General features: G+C 48.0%; 1 protein-coding gene across 1 annotated transcript in view; it reads right to left on the bottom strand.

Annotated features, from left to right (window-relative positions):
• The window catches only part of MEI1 (meiotic double-stranded break formation protein 1), a 124,230-nt gene that overhangs the window by 10,402 nt on the left and 97,191 nt on the right, over window positions 1–16,637 (bottom strand). The window contains exons 21-26 of the mRNA XM_049884513.1: window positions 13,178–13,343; window positions 11,911–12,015; window positions 10,103–10,213; window positions 9,328–9,488; window positions 7,233–7,314; window positions 6,868–7,043 (exon numbers count right to left, since the gene is read on the bottom strand). Coding sequence (XP_049740470.1) covers window positions 6,868–7,043; window positions 7,233–7,314; window positions 9,328–9,488; window positions 10,103–10,213; window positions 11,911–12,015; window positions 13,178–13,343 — 801 coding nt within the window. The remainder of the gene's footprint in view (window positions 1–6,867; window positions 7,044–7,232; window positions 7,315–9,327; window positions 9,489–10,102; window positions 10,214–11,910; window positions 12,016–13,177; window positions 13,344–16,637) is intronic.

The raw sequence follows: 16,637 nt of genomic DNA, 5'->3' as shown, positions 1-16,637 counted from the left end.
CTGATAAATCAGCTGCCTCCTATTCATCAGACAGTAACAGAGACAGTGGCTGTGAGGTGGTCAGGCTTCTCACCAACATTCTCCTACACTCTACCAGTGTAGGCCCGGTAGCTTCTATATGGGGGAATTCAGGAGTTATTCTAGCTGGCTTCCCCTTCCCACGAACTGCTGAGGATGAAAACTGCCAAAGGCAGACGTGAGTGTGACAGGCCTGGGAAACATTCAGCTCCTAGGCAGGGAGGCGAATGGTGACGGTGCTACAGTAGGTCACTTCCCCTGCCCTGTCCCTGGCGCTTAGGCCAGTGGTTTAAAGAAAGCTTTCTCATTGTTCAAGAGCTTGTCTGAATGCTACCTCCCCTGTGAATCCTTCCTTGATTCAACTAATAGGTCACTTTGGCATTAATTATTATCATTTTTGTTCATATATGTCTCCCTTAGATCTGTGAGTGCCTGAATAGCTAGCTACGTTGTCTCACTCGCTCATTCTACAACGCTGAACACCAATTTTGTGCCTGGCTTTCTGCTGGATACTGGATATAGGGGAATTGTTTTCCCTTTTCCTATGTTCTGAATGCGGAAACAGGAATGTTAGCCCATTCTCAGAAATGTTATTGAGAAAGTATTTCCCTTCCTCCCGCCTCTTACAGCTCCTCCTCATCCGAGGAAGGATTTATCTCACTAGTGATCTACTAGTTTAACGCCCACTGTGCCATCCTGGCAGGGCTAAGGTATAAAAGGTCATGATCCCTTAAACTCAAACACTTGAGAGATCTTGGCTGGCTAGCAAAGCAACTGTAATGCAGACACAGCTTCCCCACCTGTGGGTCTCAGGTCTGGCCTTGGGGAGTGTTATGGATTGAACTGTGTCCCCCCAAAATATGTGCTGTAAATCTTAACTCGTAAACCTGTGATTATAATCCTATTTGGCAGTGAGTTTTCTTCGTTACAATAATTAGACAGTATTAGTGTGTGGTTAAAGCCTGTACATAAATCAGGAGGCAGTCGTCCAAGCAGAACAAAGGGACACTGCATGGTTTAAGTCACGAAAATCACGCGTCAAGGCTCTATCCTTTCACCGTACTTATTCAGTCTGTATGCTGAGCAAATAATCTGAGAAGCTGGACTATATAAAGAACAGGGCATCAGGATTGGAGGAAGACTCATTAACAACCGGTGTTATCCACATGACACAACCGTGCCAGCTGAAAGTAAAGAGGACTTGAAGTACTTACTGATGAAGATTAAAGACTACAATCTTCAGTATGGATTGCACCTCAACAAAAGAAAACAAAGATCTTCACAATTGGACCAATAAGCAACATCATGATAAATGGAGAAAACACTGAAGGTGCCAAGGATTTCATTTTACTTGGATCCACAATCAATACCATCAATACCCACGGAAGCAGCATTCAAGAAATCAAACGACACACCTGACCCCAGAACCTACTATACAGCTATGGTAGTCACAACAGCCTGGTACTGGTATAACAACAGACACACTGACCAATGGAACAGGATGGAGAACCCAGATGTAAATCCATTCATCTACAGTCACCTGATCTTCGACAAAGGCCCAAAGCCCATTAAATGGGGAAAAGACAGTCTTTTTAACAAATGGTGCTGGAAAAACTGGATGCCCATCTTTAAAACAGTGAAACAGGACCCGCACCTCACACCATACACAAAAACCAATTCAAAATGGATCAAAGACCTAAATATAAAACCAAAATCTACAAAGATCATAGAAGAAGAAATAGAGTCAACGCTAGAGGCCCTAATACATGGCATAAATAGGATACAAACCATAACTAACAATACACAAACACCAGAAGATAAGCTAGATAATTGGGATCGTCTAAAAATTAAACACTTATGCTCACCAAAAGACTTCACCAAAAGAGTAAAAAGAGAGCCTATAGACTGAGAAACAATTTTTGGCTATGACAAATCCGACAAAGGTCTAATCTCTAAAATCTGTAGGAAAATCCAACACCTCTACAACAAAAAGACAAACAATCCAATTTAAAAATGGGCAAAGGATATGAACAGACACCTCACCAAAGAAGACATTCAAGTGGCTAACAGACACATGAGGAAATGCTCACAGTCACTAGCCGTTAGAGAAATGCAAATCAAAACTACGATGACATACCATCTCACCCTAACATTACTGGGATGAATCAAAAGAACAGAAAATAACGAATGTTGGAGAAGCTGCAGGGAACCTGGAACTATTACGCGCTGCTGGTGGGAATGTAAAATGGTACAACCACTTTGGAAAACAATATGGTGCTTCCTTAAAAAGCTAGAAATAGAAATAGCATATGATCCAGCAATCCCACTGGTAGGAATATATCCTAGAGAGTTAAGAGTGGTCACACAAATAGACATATGCACGCCCACGTTCACTGTAGCATGATTCACCATAGCAAAAAGACGGAAACAACCTGAGTGCCTCTCAACAGATGAACGGGGAAACAAACTATGGGATACTACACAACGATAAAGAACAATGATGAATCTGTGAAACACCTCACAACATGGATGAATCTGGAGGGCATTATGCTCAGTGAAATAAGTCAATCACAAAAGTACAAATACTGTATGAGACCACTGTTATGAAAAATCATAAACAGGTTTACACACAGAAAGAAACAATCTTTCATGGTTGCGAGGGAGGGGAGGGGTGGGGAGGAAAATACACTAAATAGACAATAGGTAAGTGGTAACTTTGGTAAAGGGTAGGACAGTACACAATACTGGGGAAGTCAGCACAACTGGACCAAGGCAAGGTCATGGAAGCTTCACAGATACATCCGAACTCCCTGAGTGACTGAATTACTGGGCTAAGGGCTAGGGACCATTGTCTCAGGGGATAAGAAGCTCAATTAGCATAACATAGTTTATAAAGAAAATGTTCTATATCCTACTTTGGTGAGTAGTGTCTGAAGTCTTAAAAGCTTGTGAGCGACCATCTAAGATATTCCACTGGTCTCATCCTGTCTGGATCAAGGGAGAATGAAGAAAACCAAAGGCACAAGGGAAAGATTAGTCCAAAGGACTAATGGACCACAACTACCACAGCTTCCACCAGACTGAATCCAGCACAACTAGATGGTGCCAGCCTACCACCACCACCTCCTCTAAGGGTCACAATAGAGGCTCCTGGACAGAGCTGGGAAAACATGTAGAACAAAAGTCTAACTCACAAAAAAAGACCAGACTTATGGTCTAATAGAGACTAGAGAAACCCCGAGAGTATGGCCCCTAGACATCCTTTTAACTCAATACTGATGTCATTCCTGAGGTTCACCCTTCACCCAAAGATTAGACAGGCCCATTAAAAAAAAAAGAGAGAGAGAGACTAAATGGGCATACCAGCCCAAGGGCAAGGATGAGAAGGGAGGAGGGGACAGGAAAGCTGGTAATGGAGAACCCAAGGTTGAGAAGGGGAAAGTGTTGACATGTCATGGGGTTGGCAACCAATGTCACAAAACAATATGTGTATTAATTGTTTAAAGAGAAACTAATTTGCTTTTTCATCTAAAGCACAATAAAAAAATTGAAAAAAATAAAGTATGAGGCTGGACTAGCAAAAAGAAATCAAATGACACACTGCATTGGGCAAATCTGCTGCAAAAGACCTCTTTAAAGTGTTAAAAAGCAAATATGTCACTTTAAGGAGTAAGATGTGCCTGACTAAGCCATGGTGTTATCGATCACCTCATATGCATGTGAAAGCTGGACAATGAATAGGGAAGATCAAAGAAGAATTGACACCTCTGAATTACCACATTGATGAAGAATAACAAATATATCATGGACTGCCAGAAGAACGAACAAATCTGTCTTGGAAGAAGTATAACCAAAATGCTCCTTAGAAGCAAGAATGGCAAGACTTTTTTTTCGCATACTTTGGACATGTTATCAGGAGGGATCAGTCCCTAGAGAAGGACATCAAGCTTGGTAAAGCAGAGGGTCAAAGAAAAAGAGGAGGACCCTCCATGAGATTGGATTGACACAGTGGTTGCACCAATAGGCTCAAGCATAATGAAGATCATGAGGATGGCACAGAACTGGACAGTGTTTTGTTCTGTTGTACACTGAGTCGCTATGAGTCAAAACTGACTCAGTGGTACCTTACAACAACAAGTACAGGGTGTGTTTTAAGTCAATCTCTCTTGAGATATAAAAGAGCAGATTAGGCATAGAGAAGGAAGCAGAGATGGGGGAAAGCAGATGCCATGCCACATGAAGATCACCAAGGAACAGAAGCTGAAAAGAGACAAGGACATTCACTCAGAACCGACAGAGAGAGGGAGAGCCTTCCCCTAGAGCTGGCGACCTGAATTCAGATTTCCAGCCTCCTAAACTGTGAAAAAATAAATTTCTATGTGTTAAAGCCATCCACTTGTGGTACTTCTGTTATAGCGGCACTAGATAACTAAGATGGGGAGGATGGTTTAAAAGCTCCTTTTGGGCAGATGTGAGAAAGTGAGTAAAGTGTTAATGGTGGAATCTAGGCGGTGTGTGAATGTTTACTGTAAGATCTTTCATCTTAGCTGTATGTCTGAAAATTTTCAGGAATAAAAAATGTTGAGAGAGAAAAAAAAAAAAAGCCCATTCTGGCCTTAAGTCCCAGCTATGTTCTACCATGGACTTTATCAACAAGAAAGCTAAGGTTTGGGTTCCCATCTGACTCCTAACTTCTCAACTGGTTCTGAACCCACAAGGAGAAGGAGACACAGAGCTTCACCAGACACAGTCTTTGCCCTTGAGGAGCACACAGGCTGATGAGGAAGACTGATAGGAAAACGAAACCTTACAACAGAGAGCGATAAGAGCTATAATGTGATAGAGGTTTGGTCCACAAAGAACACAGAGCCTTGTCATGGATGTGCTGGCAGGACAAGACTCAGCAGCCACGAGCCCAGCACAGGGCCGACTCCTAGGGCATTTTCTGTCTCTTTACATTTCCCAACATCCCCCAACCTGTGTGCAGGCTCAGAGGGGATCAGTCCTTGAACATAATTCCTCTACAAACAGCCGTATCATACATGCGCACCAAGTGGAGTCTACTCAAATCAAGCCCCCTGTGCCCTCCTTGAGCTTACTTGCTGGCCTCTAATGCCCTGCCATCAGATCAAACCATGAGGATCTGTGGCTGTCTTGGACAAGCTCCTAAAAAGCCGGGGAGTCCATATCTAGCTCAAACAACATAAGTATCTGGAGCCTAGGTCACCCTGCAGTGTCCAAGCCTTATTTGAAAATAATAGTCAATAAGCTCTTGGAAAGAGAACCAAGTCCTAGGAATCAAGGGTGGGGAACAGGCCACAGAGCCAGGGAGAGGAAATGAGCCCATATCAGAGAACAAAATGGTGCCACAGTCAAGATCAAGCCCATCTCTGATGCCTCCTGGCGTTGGGGACTGAGGACAAGTCACTTGATCCTTCTAGCCCAGCTCAAGCACCTCCCCCAGGAAGCCTTCTCAGATAGCTAGCCTCACACTCACCATACACTCAGACTATTGAGTATGTCCTATGTGCCCACGGAGCCCTGATGGCACAGTGGTTAAGAGCTACAGCTGCTAATCAAAAAGTTGGCAGTTCAAATCTACCAGCTGCTCCTTGGAATCCCTATGGGGCAGTTCTACTCTGTCCTATAGGGTCACTGTTAGTAGGAATTGACTCAAAAGCAATGGGTTTGGTTTTGTTTTGGATGTGCCCATATCCCATTCCCTCCTTTTATAGTAAATATTCTGTTATATGGATTTTTTTTCCCAGGGGCATCTGGCCTGTGAAAGGCTAGATTATTAATGAATATAACCAATCTCTAATCACGTGACGTCAAGTCGATTCCAACTCACAGTGATTCTACCTGTGTTAGAGTAAAACCGTGTTCCATAGGGTTTTCAACGGATGATTTTTTTGGAAGTTAGGTCACTGGCCTTTCTTTGGAGGCACCTCCGGGTGGACTCCAACCTCCAACCTTTTGGTCAGTAGCTGAATGCGTTAACCGTTTGCACTACCCACAGACAAGGGCTTCTCTTTAGCACAGCACTGATCACGTTGTGTCACCACGTCCTATCTACATGCTGCATCCCCTACCAGGCCGTTAACTCCTAGAGGCAGGCACCTGACCTACAGCCTCAGCACTCTTCGTAGGCCCTGACATGGAGCTAAGGCTCAGTATGTGATGGCTAGATGAACAATGATCTCCAAGATTTCTCCAAGCTGTAAAACACAACCCCTCTGGGGTGGGCATCTATTGTTCTTCCCATCCGGCATCCATTCCTTCTTCTTCTGGTAGCACTCTTCCTTTGGGGGATCATCCCTCTCTCACTCTCAGTCCATGTAGGTTATGGAGAGATGACCATACACCCCAGGTCCCAGGAGGGCACTGAGCCAGGCCTGGCCAATCAGAGAGTTCTGTGCCTCTGGCCATTGGCACATTACCCAAGCCAAGCTAATGAGCCAATTCTGGGTACTCTTGGGAGAGAGAAATTTTCTTTCTGCTAGAAGGATATAGGCTGGGGCTGCTGTTGGTTGTCTCACCACCCCACGGGGGAAACCCTGCCTGAGGAGAAAGCTGACAGGAAAGCAGAGCCAAGAGATGGTGATAGGGTTCTGGTGACACTGAGCCTCTGGGATTTAGCCGTGCCTGAAGCCAGTACTGACCACTGCCCTTCTCAGTTGTGAGCCAATCTGAGTTGCATTTCTGTCGTGATAACTTCAAAGGTCCCAATCGATCCAGCCTCCAGGCCCAGTGGGAACACAGGCTCTTGACAGGGGTACAGCTACCCTTCCCTCTGTTGTCCTGGAGATGCAGCCCCACTGCCAGGGTCCCACTCAGCAAGGGCCTTACCTGCACCAGGAGGTTCTGCAGTCCGATGACCAGGGACAGCACTTGTGATGTTCCCAATGGAGCGAGCATGGTGTCCTCAGGCGCTGGTGGTGGCCGGGCTCCTGAGGGTACCAGGGCCACCAGGGCAGAGGAGAAGCCCTGTTGTAGGGCTGTCCGCAGGAAGCGTACAATGGCAGCTGAAAGCAAGGGGCTCCTTACACCTACTCCCTGCCTCCTTCCCCACCTCCCACCCAGCTCTGCCAAAGGAAGGGGACAATGGAGATCATTATGGGGTGACCACTGGCTGGTCTGGGTAGGGGGGGTTCCCACCTCAGAATGGAGGGCAAAAGCTTTCCTCCTCCTGCCGGAGGTCCCTGGGCCCACACCTGAGAGCAGCACAGCCTGTTTCTTGGGGAAGCTGAGGACATTCAGTACTTGGTCCAGCTCCACGGACAGTGTCTGGTGAACCTGGCAGGACAGGGGGTCAAAGGCTGAAAACAGCCTACCCCAATAGCTCCTCTACTCTCACCCACACACACCTGCTGTACCCAAGAGGGACTCAGGAGGCCACACAAACTCTTTGGATCCCCTCAGACCTGGCTTCAGGAGTGTGAGGAGGGGAATCAAGCCTGCACCAGGGGAACCCTCTTGCTCCCAAATCTCCTTATCATCCAGGGCCTTCCCCACCTCATCTGGGGTTAGACTACCAGCCACCTAACTCAGAGGATCTGGAGTCAGGCTGGACTCAAAATCCTGGCTCTGCCACTTCCAGCTGTGGGGCCTCGGGCAGGTCACTGAGCCTCGCTCAGCCTGCCTCGCTGTTTTCATCTACAAAACACGGACAATGCCACCTGCTTCCACTCCTCGGAGAGGCGAGGATCAGCATCGGTGAGCGAGCCCCTTGCTATCACAGCAGTGCCCAGACACAGCAGTCAGCTGCAGCAGAACCGGGAATTCGCTCCTCCACCAGCATACAAGCTACCTGAGTTTCTACCTGCTTGAGCCCCTCACAGGGTTTAACACAAAGCAGTTCCTTAAAACTCCACTCCAGGTTGACTGGTGAAAGTAGTAGGTTCTAGATAGAAGAACTAATGTGTAAAAAGGTTTGGAGACGAGAAAGAGCACAGCTGACTGGGAGAAGAGCAAATGCTTGGCCAGAGGACAGGGCAGGAGGGTGGAAATGGCAAAAAGGAAGGCTACAGAGGGGCCAGGCAGACAGGGCCTCTGTTGCCAGGTGGAGGGCCAGGACCAGGCAGAGGAGAAGTGCCAGCAGACAGTGGCTGCAGTGATGGGAGATACAGAGTAGGGTAGAGGCTGAGGCCAGGGGACCTGTGAGCAGGCCACACTGTGAGGACGACTATAAGACCTGTGCTGGCGCAATGGAGAGGGCCTGGGGTCAAGGTACTTAGGAGTAGGTAATTGTCTAGGTATGAGGGGAGGACCAGGGCAGAGCAAGGATGAGGTGCAGGCATCCACCCCAGCAGATGACTGCAGAAGTACAACGGGTCCTGGCGGCCTCACGCAAAAAAGCAGTGAAGGTTCCTAGCCCAAATCAGCCCCATGGGCAACAACCTGCAGGACCTGCCACTACTGTCAATCTGCCACAGCTGTTGATCTGTCACAGTTCACTGCCATCCTAGAGGTCAAAGTTTAGAACTGACTTCACTTCCACACAAATGATTGTGTGCCTGGCACTAGACTGGCACAGCGCTGGGATCAGGGTGGGATGCCACGGAAGCCTGGGAGACAATTCTGTCCTGAGGAGCAGCCAGCCTTAGGGAAGGAGATATTCAGAATGTGAAGCTGCCCACAGCAGCATCTGATGCGTGGCCCTCCTTCTGGGGAGCAGGGGAGGGGCTGAGAGGAAACGGAGGTGCTCTGTGGCTATGCAACCCCCTGCTGTTTTGCGTCATCTTCTTGAGCATAGCTGACTCCCTGCACGTGTGCAGCCCTTCATGATTCCAGGCTGGCTCCCCACTCCTGTCCAGTCTGGCCCACTCCCCTTCACTGGCTATATTCTAGCCTCAGAGAGCTCCCTCACTCCCCAAATCTGTGCACCATTTCCTGCATCTATGCAGCTTTGAGCCTTTGCTCATGTTGTTCTCTGTACCTGGGATGCCTGCCCCACCTTCTCTGCGTGGCACAATCATACGTACCTTTCAAGGCTTTTCTTAAATACTACAAGCTCTCTACAGGCAGCAGGTGCTGTGTTCATTTTTATTCCTCTGTGCCTAGAACAGAGCCTGTCATATAGTAGGTGATCCATGCATGCCAAATGAAGTAATTTGAACCAACCTGGCAACAATCCTGAGATGTTTTTCCCCCTTTTATAAGGTAAGGAAACTGAAGCTCAGAGAGGGTTAAACACCTTACCAAGGTCACACAGCTAATAAGCCACAGAGCTGGGACCAGAACTCAGGACCTTCATCACTCTTTTGAGTGCCATCCCCTCCCCCAAACCCGCAGGGGTTAGAGACTCACCTGCAAACCACTACTGTGCTGCTGGGCGGAGAGAGAGGCGGTGAGCAGCCAGGCAGAGCAGAGGAGCGCGGTTCCCGGAGAGCCTGTCTCGGCCCAGGTGAGCGCCAGCAGCTTCTCCAGAAGCTCCATCAGAGCTGTGCTACTCAGGAGCACAGCAGCGGCTGTGGGGGTGGGGCAAGGTGTGGACCACAGAGTTACACAGTTACACAGGGGGGCCTCCGTGTGGTTCTCAGCCTGTGGGGGCTTCACACACATGTGCTGAGAGAACAAAAAGGTTAGCTTGAGGTGTTAATGGCCCCAGGTCATTGCAGGACTATGGCTGTCAGCCACTCCTCTCCATTTATTTTTTTAAGAGGAGGAACTGAGGGCAGAGAGGGACCAAGAGCTCACTCAACAGCATGCTGGGCCCTCAGAATCAGTAAAGTCAGGAGGTAGAGCTGCATGACTCATGAGAGCCCCAAGCTCTGGCTTTCTGGGGGTGCTAACGACCCTGAAAAAAAGGCTCTGTCCTTTTCAGATCACTTTCACATCAAATGCCCTACTTGGTCTTTAGATCAGTCCTAGGAGATAGGTATTGCTATTCCCCTTTCTCAGATGAGGACAAGTAGGTTCAGAGAAGAGGAGTGACATGGGCGAGGTCTGGCAGCTGACAAGGAGGAGAGGACAGGACCAGATCCACGCCCCTGACTCCTGGGCTGCTCAGTACACCAGGCCGGGGCCTGCGCAGACACTGACTGGCCCTCTCCCTCTTCACTAACCCACCCAGGCCTAGCACCTCTTTGCCGACTGCTGGGTGTAGTCTGATGAAGGCTCCAGTACAGGAAGTTGAAGGAGGGCTGTAGGATATCCATGTCCGTGGGGCTGCATTTCCCGCACAGCTTGGTCACTGCAAGAGACAGAGTCCCCCGGCACCCTATCACACAGCCCTCTGTGCCTTTAATACACACCAGCACTCACGCTTCTCACAGATAACGGCTGCAAATGGCTAATTTCAGATGTCAGTCTCTGGACCAAGCACAAACTAAGTGTCTCTGACATTACAGCCAATGGGAATAAATGCAGTCCGTCTGGACAAACATGAGGTAAGCCATCCACAGCTGCTTATACGCAGCAGCCAAAATGGACTGAACAAGTGCAGGTGTCCAAAGTCATCAGATCACAGTGCTCTGTCCTGGTGGGATCCGGGGCAAAGGTCTGTAGAGGTCATCTGAGTCAACCTGCACCCTTTGCAGGAGTCCCTGCTACTCCCTGAGATGATCCATTCTCTGCATTGTTCCAGCAATGGCCACTCGCTACTTTCCAAGGGGCACTAACGATCAGTGGGTGGTTCCCTGGCTTGCTGTGTTCCCTCTCACGTCACCCCCGCCTGGCTGACTCCTTAACTCCTATTCAGCAACCAGGATTCAGCCCAAAGTTCACCTCCTCCACAAAGTCTTCTTAACCTCTCAAGGCAAGATTAGACGGCACTCCTGCTCCTCAGCCCTCATCCGAGCAGTGATCACACTATAGAGCGGACATCTACAGAACCGTCTGCCCAATATTCCTTTCTTCCTGGGAACTGTCCCTCTCCCGTGACCCCCTGACCTACTGCCCAGGTCTCCAATCACCCCTTTGGCAGCCACAGCACACTCTGATCCCTAATTGGCTACAGTCTATCAGAACAGGCAGGGCTTTTCCCCCATCCTTACTCACTCAACATAAGTACTGAAGGGTTACGTGGAGATGCCAAGCACGTTCGAGTTCTGGTTTCAGCCTGTTATTTCTCCCTGTTGGAGGCCCTTCTGAAGGCTGCCTTTGCCACATACAGCCCCAGGCCTCCCGCCAGCCTGGCATCACTCTCAATCTGACGGACAGGCTTAGGCAGAGCTGATAGCCAGTCCCCAGAGGCTCTTCCTGAGACAAACACTGATCTTCTTGTGAGCAGTGAGGGAAAGAAATTCTGTGTCCTCACCCCGTGGCCAGTGGACCTGAGAGAGACTTAGCACATGCCATTTTCCTATTAACATCTACCTTCCCTCAACATGTCTTCCTGAGGCTGCTGCCCATTAAGTGGGGATACATTTGAAAGGAATGAAAGGTCCTGCTGAGGTTTGGGCAGGGGTGGAAAGGGGCCCACTGTGCGATGAGGTGGAGAACTGAACTTATTTCAGGACAAATGCATCCATGAGGACAGCTGCCACTGAAAGCCTGCTGTGTGCCAGGCACTGGGCCCTCCATGCTCCACCTCCTGGTTCAGTTGTTCCTCAGGCCAGCCCCATCAGGTAAGTGCTGTGATTTCTAAGAAGCCTAAGGCTCATAGGGATGCCACTAGTGACTAAGCAGAGATTCAAGCCCAGGCCCTCCTGACTCCAAAGCTTGTGCTTGTCACATACTGCTATTTTTGTTTCTCAATTACTTCTAGAGAACAAGTAGGGCAAACCCTGGGAGGTCCCTTAGGAAGAGGCCCACCGGGCAGATTGACCCCCTAAGCTTCTTCCAAAGGGGTGGAAGGATGCAAGAGAGGAGCACCCACAGCTCTGCTGTGTGAGTGCACCCTGTACGCTGGCCCTGGACCTCAGGCGTCGTCCCAAGTGGCTGACACACCCTGGTGAAGGAGCTTCATGGCCATGCTGTCCAGTTCCTGCTCTGACTCGCTTCTAAGCTGCACCAAGGAGAGAAGGCTCAACAGCAAGGGGAGATTCATCGAGGCTGTGAAGAACAAGGAGAGTTACTCAGGGACCCAGACACCCCGATCAGCCGGACACCCTGCCCAGCTCTACATGGCCCTTAGTAAGGGGCACCTGAGTCTTATTTTTCCCAAGTTAGGTGACTTGATGGGATTTACCCCTATTTCCTGACTTACTTCTTCTTCACTGGGTTCAGGGGCAACTGACATACTGAGTACCAACTCTGGATTAGATACTAGGAATTCATGATTTCACCTAATTCCTTTAACAACCACGTGAAGCAGGGATTGCCATTCCTAGTTTGGAGTTAAGAAAATTGAGGTGCAGAGAGGCTGAGTGACTGTCCAAGGTCCCACAGCCAGTAAGTGGTAGGGTAAGGACTTGAACCCAAGTCTGAATCCAAAACCCATGGCCTTTCCACTATGAGCTTCCACTAAACCTCATGGTTGTTAGATGGTATTCTCTGTGAAGCATATCATGTCCTTCCCTGGAAAGGAAGGACCAGCTCCTCCAAACACTCTTAAATCTGCCTCCAGACCCCAGGCCTCACTCAGGCAGAGCGAAGGGAACCTTGGCTCGCCTCCCACTTTCTCCTAGTTGCTACAAAATTTCATTTAAAAATTCAGCCTCCTTAAAAACAGGAAAAGAAAAACCAATTGCAACTTTCAGTCTCTTCGTACTACTCTAAACTTCAAGCTTCCTTGACCCCAGGGAGTCCCACCCAGATTTGGAAACTATCCTCCTGGTTCTCGCTGGGAGCTTCCAACACATCACAGGGCTTCCCTGCTGGCTGCTGTGCCTCCCCTGCCTCCCCCATATTTCCCGCTTTCTTCTTCCCAACTGGGGGCTGCCACTCTTGTGGCAAACAGCTCTGAGCACACGCTGTGCAAGGTGGGGACATGAAACCACCCACCCTTGTTAAATACATAGACATTAAACATAAGTAAACAGACTCATACACCACACACACACTCCCCAAGCTTGTTGGGTACCCACTCTTCCAATGACAGAAAGGAGGTGATGTCTGGCTTGATGTCTCACTGGCCTGACTCTTCTTCTGCAGAGGAAAGTCCTAATTCTCTCCTCTGGAGTAGAACTAACCAAGGCAACGATGCCCACTCATGAATGCCCAGCCAGACCAGGACCTTCTTGTCAAAACATGTTCCCAGGACCTGCAGACTGACCTCCTGAGGCAGAAGGGCCATACTCCACCAGCAGATGCTGTAGGATCAGCAAGAAGTGACCTCGGATGAGACCACCCACTTGGACATCTTCATTCCTCCTCAGAAAGGTCCTTAGGGCTATCAATACTTTATAGGCTGTGTCTACGGAGCTGGAATAGATGAGGTCCTGAGCAGGAAAGAAGGAAAAAAGAGCTCAGAGGGCACGGTAGTCAGGGGACAGGTGGACAGTGAAGAGGAAAGAGGCAGCGGAAGGGCACAGGATGAGTGTCCCAGAACCTGGGGAAGGAAGCTCTCACTGACTGAGCACCGATTATGTACCAAAGGCTCTGCTGGTACACTGACTCCTCAAAACCACCCTGGAGAATAGGCAGAAATTAAGTCCATCCTAAATAGGAGGAAATGGAGGCTCAGCAAGATTATGTCATTTGCCAAAGGTCACACTGGCTAGTAAGTGACACAGATAGGATTTGAACCCAGGTCTCCTAACTCCAAGCCCAAAGATCTTTCTACTTTCCAGGCTGCCTCCTTCTTGCAAATGGAAGTAGTAGGGTCAAGAAGAGATTGTTTTCAGGATGGGGGATCTAAGTGTGCCGTAAGGAAGAAGAGAAGGAGAGGTGGATGCAAATGTGACAGGAGAGGAAGAGGATGGGCAAGGACAGATTCAGGGCACAGGAAGGGAAGGAAAGACCAGGTCGGGCCCTTCTCTACCACAGCATCTGGCTAGCTCTACCTCAAGCTGTGAAGGCCATGGGTTTGGAAGACGGAGAAGGACATTGCTTTTTATCTTGCTTTCAGAGTTATTTCAATGAGTGTATGTTAAAGGCAAAGCCCGTTATAAGCCATACCATAGGTCATTCTACTGATAGCTCCTGGCATCTACCAGCTCAAACAAGCTGATTGTTTCAGACAGGCTAATGTGCTAGGCCAGTCAGGGCTGGGTGCTATGAATCCAAGGTCACACACAGACTCCCTGACCAGGGAATACAGCTACTACCACACACAGAGACATGGTTAACAGTGTACACAGCCAGACACATCCAGATGTGCTGCTGACTGAGTGGATGGGTGGGTAGGGCACAAGGACCATCTTTGCTTGGCTCATTACAAACCTACACAGCTGCCAGAGAAGCAACTGTAATATTAGTAACAATCTCCTGGTTAGGGCCTAATGATGTTAGGTATTGTACCGCGTTTATATAGTAGCTGTATGTTAACATGCTTGGCTGCTAACTGAAAGTTCGAGTCCACTCAGAGGTGCTTTGGAAAAAAGACCTGGTGATTTAGTTTCAAAAAACCAGCGACTGAAAACCTTAAGAGTACAGTTCTACTCTGACACACATGGGGTTGTCATCTTCATGACAACTGGTTTGGTTTTGGTTTTTTGGTATGTTTGTTTATATGCTATCTAGACCTTCATAGTAACTCTTCCAGGTAGGTTTGCATTTTTCAAATGAGGAAACTGAGGCAAGATGTTGCCTATCAAGAAAGTAGGGGAGTTGTAAATTCCACTAGACTGTGAATTAATCAGGAGCCCTGGCTGCACAAACACTGGTTAAGAGCTCGGATACTCACCAGAAGGTTGGCGGTTTGAATCCATCGGTTGCTCCTCGGGAACCCTATGGGGCAGTTCTACTCTGTCGTACTACCTGTTACCCTTTCTGGGGTAAGAATCAGGTTTGTTTCATTTTTGTCACCTTGTAGGGACTGAGAAAACATCTCTGGAAGGAGATCATACAATGGAAGCACCTGAATCTCCAACAACTTTATAGATTATGAGGCTGAAGCTTAGAGAGGTGATGTGATTCGCCCAGGCTCACAGGGCTAACTGGTTTCCCCATCCAGTTTCTTCACCAGGCCCACTGCCAGAGAGTTGGTCCCTCAAAACTTGAGTATATCTGTTGTTGTGGTTGTTAGGTAGCGATGAGCCAGTTCCAACTCATAGGGACCCTATGAACAACAGAACGAAACACTGCCTGGTCCTGAGCCATCCTTAAAATCGTTGCTATACTTGAGCTCATTGTTGCAGCTACTGTGTCAATCCACCTAACTGAGGGTCTTCCTCTTTTCCGCTGACCCTGTACTCTGCCAAGCATGATGTCCTTCTTCAGGGACTACTGATCCCTCCTGGCAACATGTCCAAAGTATGGAAGACGCAGTCTCACCATCCTTTCTTCTGAGGAGCATTCTGGCTGTACTCCTTCCAAGGCAGATTTGTTCGTTCTTTTGTCAGTCCATGGTATATTCAATATTCTTCGCCAACACCAAAATTCAAAGGTGTCAATTCTTCTTCTGTCTTCCTTATTCATTGTCCAGCTTTCACATGCATATGATGTGATTGAAAATACCATGGCTCGGGTCAGGTGCATTTTAGTCTTTGAGGTGACACCTTTGCTCTTCAACACTTTAAAGAGGTCCTTTGTGGCAGATTTACCCAATGCAATGCATCTTTTGATTTCTTGACTGCTGCTTCCGTGGCTGTTGATTGTGAACCCAAGAAAAATGAAATCCTTGACAACTTCAATCTTTTCTCCATTTATCATGGTGTTGGTCACTGGTCCAGTTGGAAGGATTTTTGTTTCTTTATGTTGAGGTGCAATCCATACCGAAGGCTGTGGTCTTTGATCTTCATTAGTAAGTGCTTCAAGTCCTCTTCACTTTCAGCAAGCAAGATTGTGTCATCTGCATAATGCAGTTGTTAATGAGTCTTCCTCCAATCCTGATGCCCCATTCTTCTTCATATAGTCCAGCTTCTCAGATTATTTGCCCAGCATACAGACTGAGTAGGTATGGTGAAAGAATACAACCCTGACGCACACCTTTCCTGACTTTAAACCAATCAGTATCCCCTTGTTCTGTCCGAACAACTGCCTCTTGATCTACGTAAAGGTTCCTCATGAGTACAATTAAGTGTTCTGGAATTCCCATTCTGAGCAGATCTGAGTTAGTGAATATTAAAGGTTCAAAGGGAAGGGGGCTGTGATGGTCAGTTTTATGTGTCAGTTGGGCTAGGCTATAAAATAAAAAAAAAAAAAAAAAAAACTAGTGCGGCTATAAAATAGTCCCCAGTTATTCAAGCAAACACTAATCTAGGTGTTTCTATGAAGGCATTTTGTAGATGTGGTTAACATCTACAATCAGTTGATCTGAAGTAAAGGAGATTATCTTTGATAATGTGGGTAGGCCTCATCCAATCAGCTAGAAGTCCTTGAGAGCAAAACTGAGGTTGCCCAGAGAAGAAGAAATTCTGCCTCAAGACTGCTCCTGGCCAAGCTTCCAGCCTGCCTGACAAATTTCAGACTTGCCAGCCCCCACAATTGTGTAAGGCAATTCTCTGTGTGTGTATGTAAAAGATTCGTACACACACACACACACACTTATATGTATATATCTCCTACTGACTGACATAAGAGCTAAGATGGCCTTTGGTGGCTGTGACGAATGCTTGGGGAAGGTATGCACC

Source organism: Elephas maximus, chromosome 4 (assembly GCF_024166365.1).
Source record: "Elephas maximus indicus isolate mEleMax1 chromosome 4, mEleMax1 primary haplotype, whole genome shotgun sequence".
In the NCBI taxonomy this organism is placed as follows: Eukaryota; Metazoa; Chordata; class Mammalia; order Proboscidea; family Elephantidae; genus Elephas; species Elephas maximus.
This window is presented reverse-complemented; position numbering and strand designations above follow the sequence as displayed.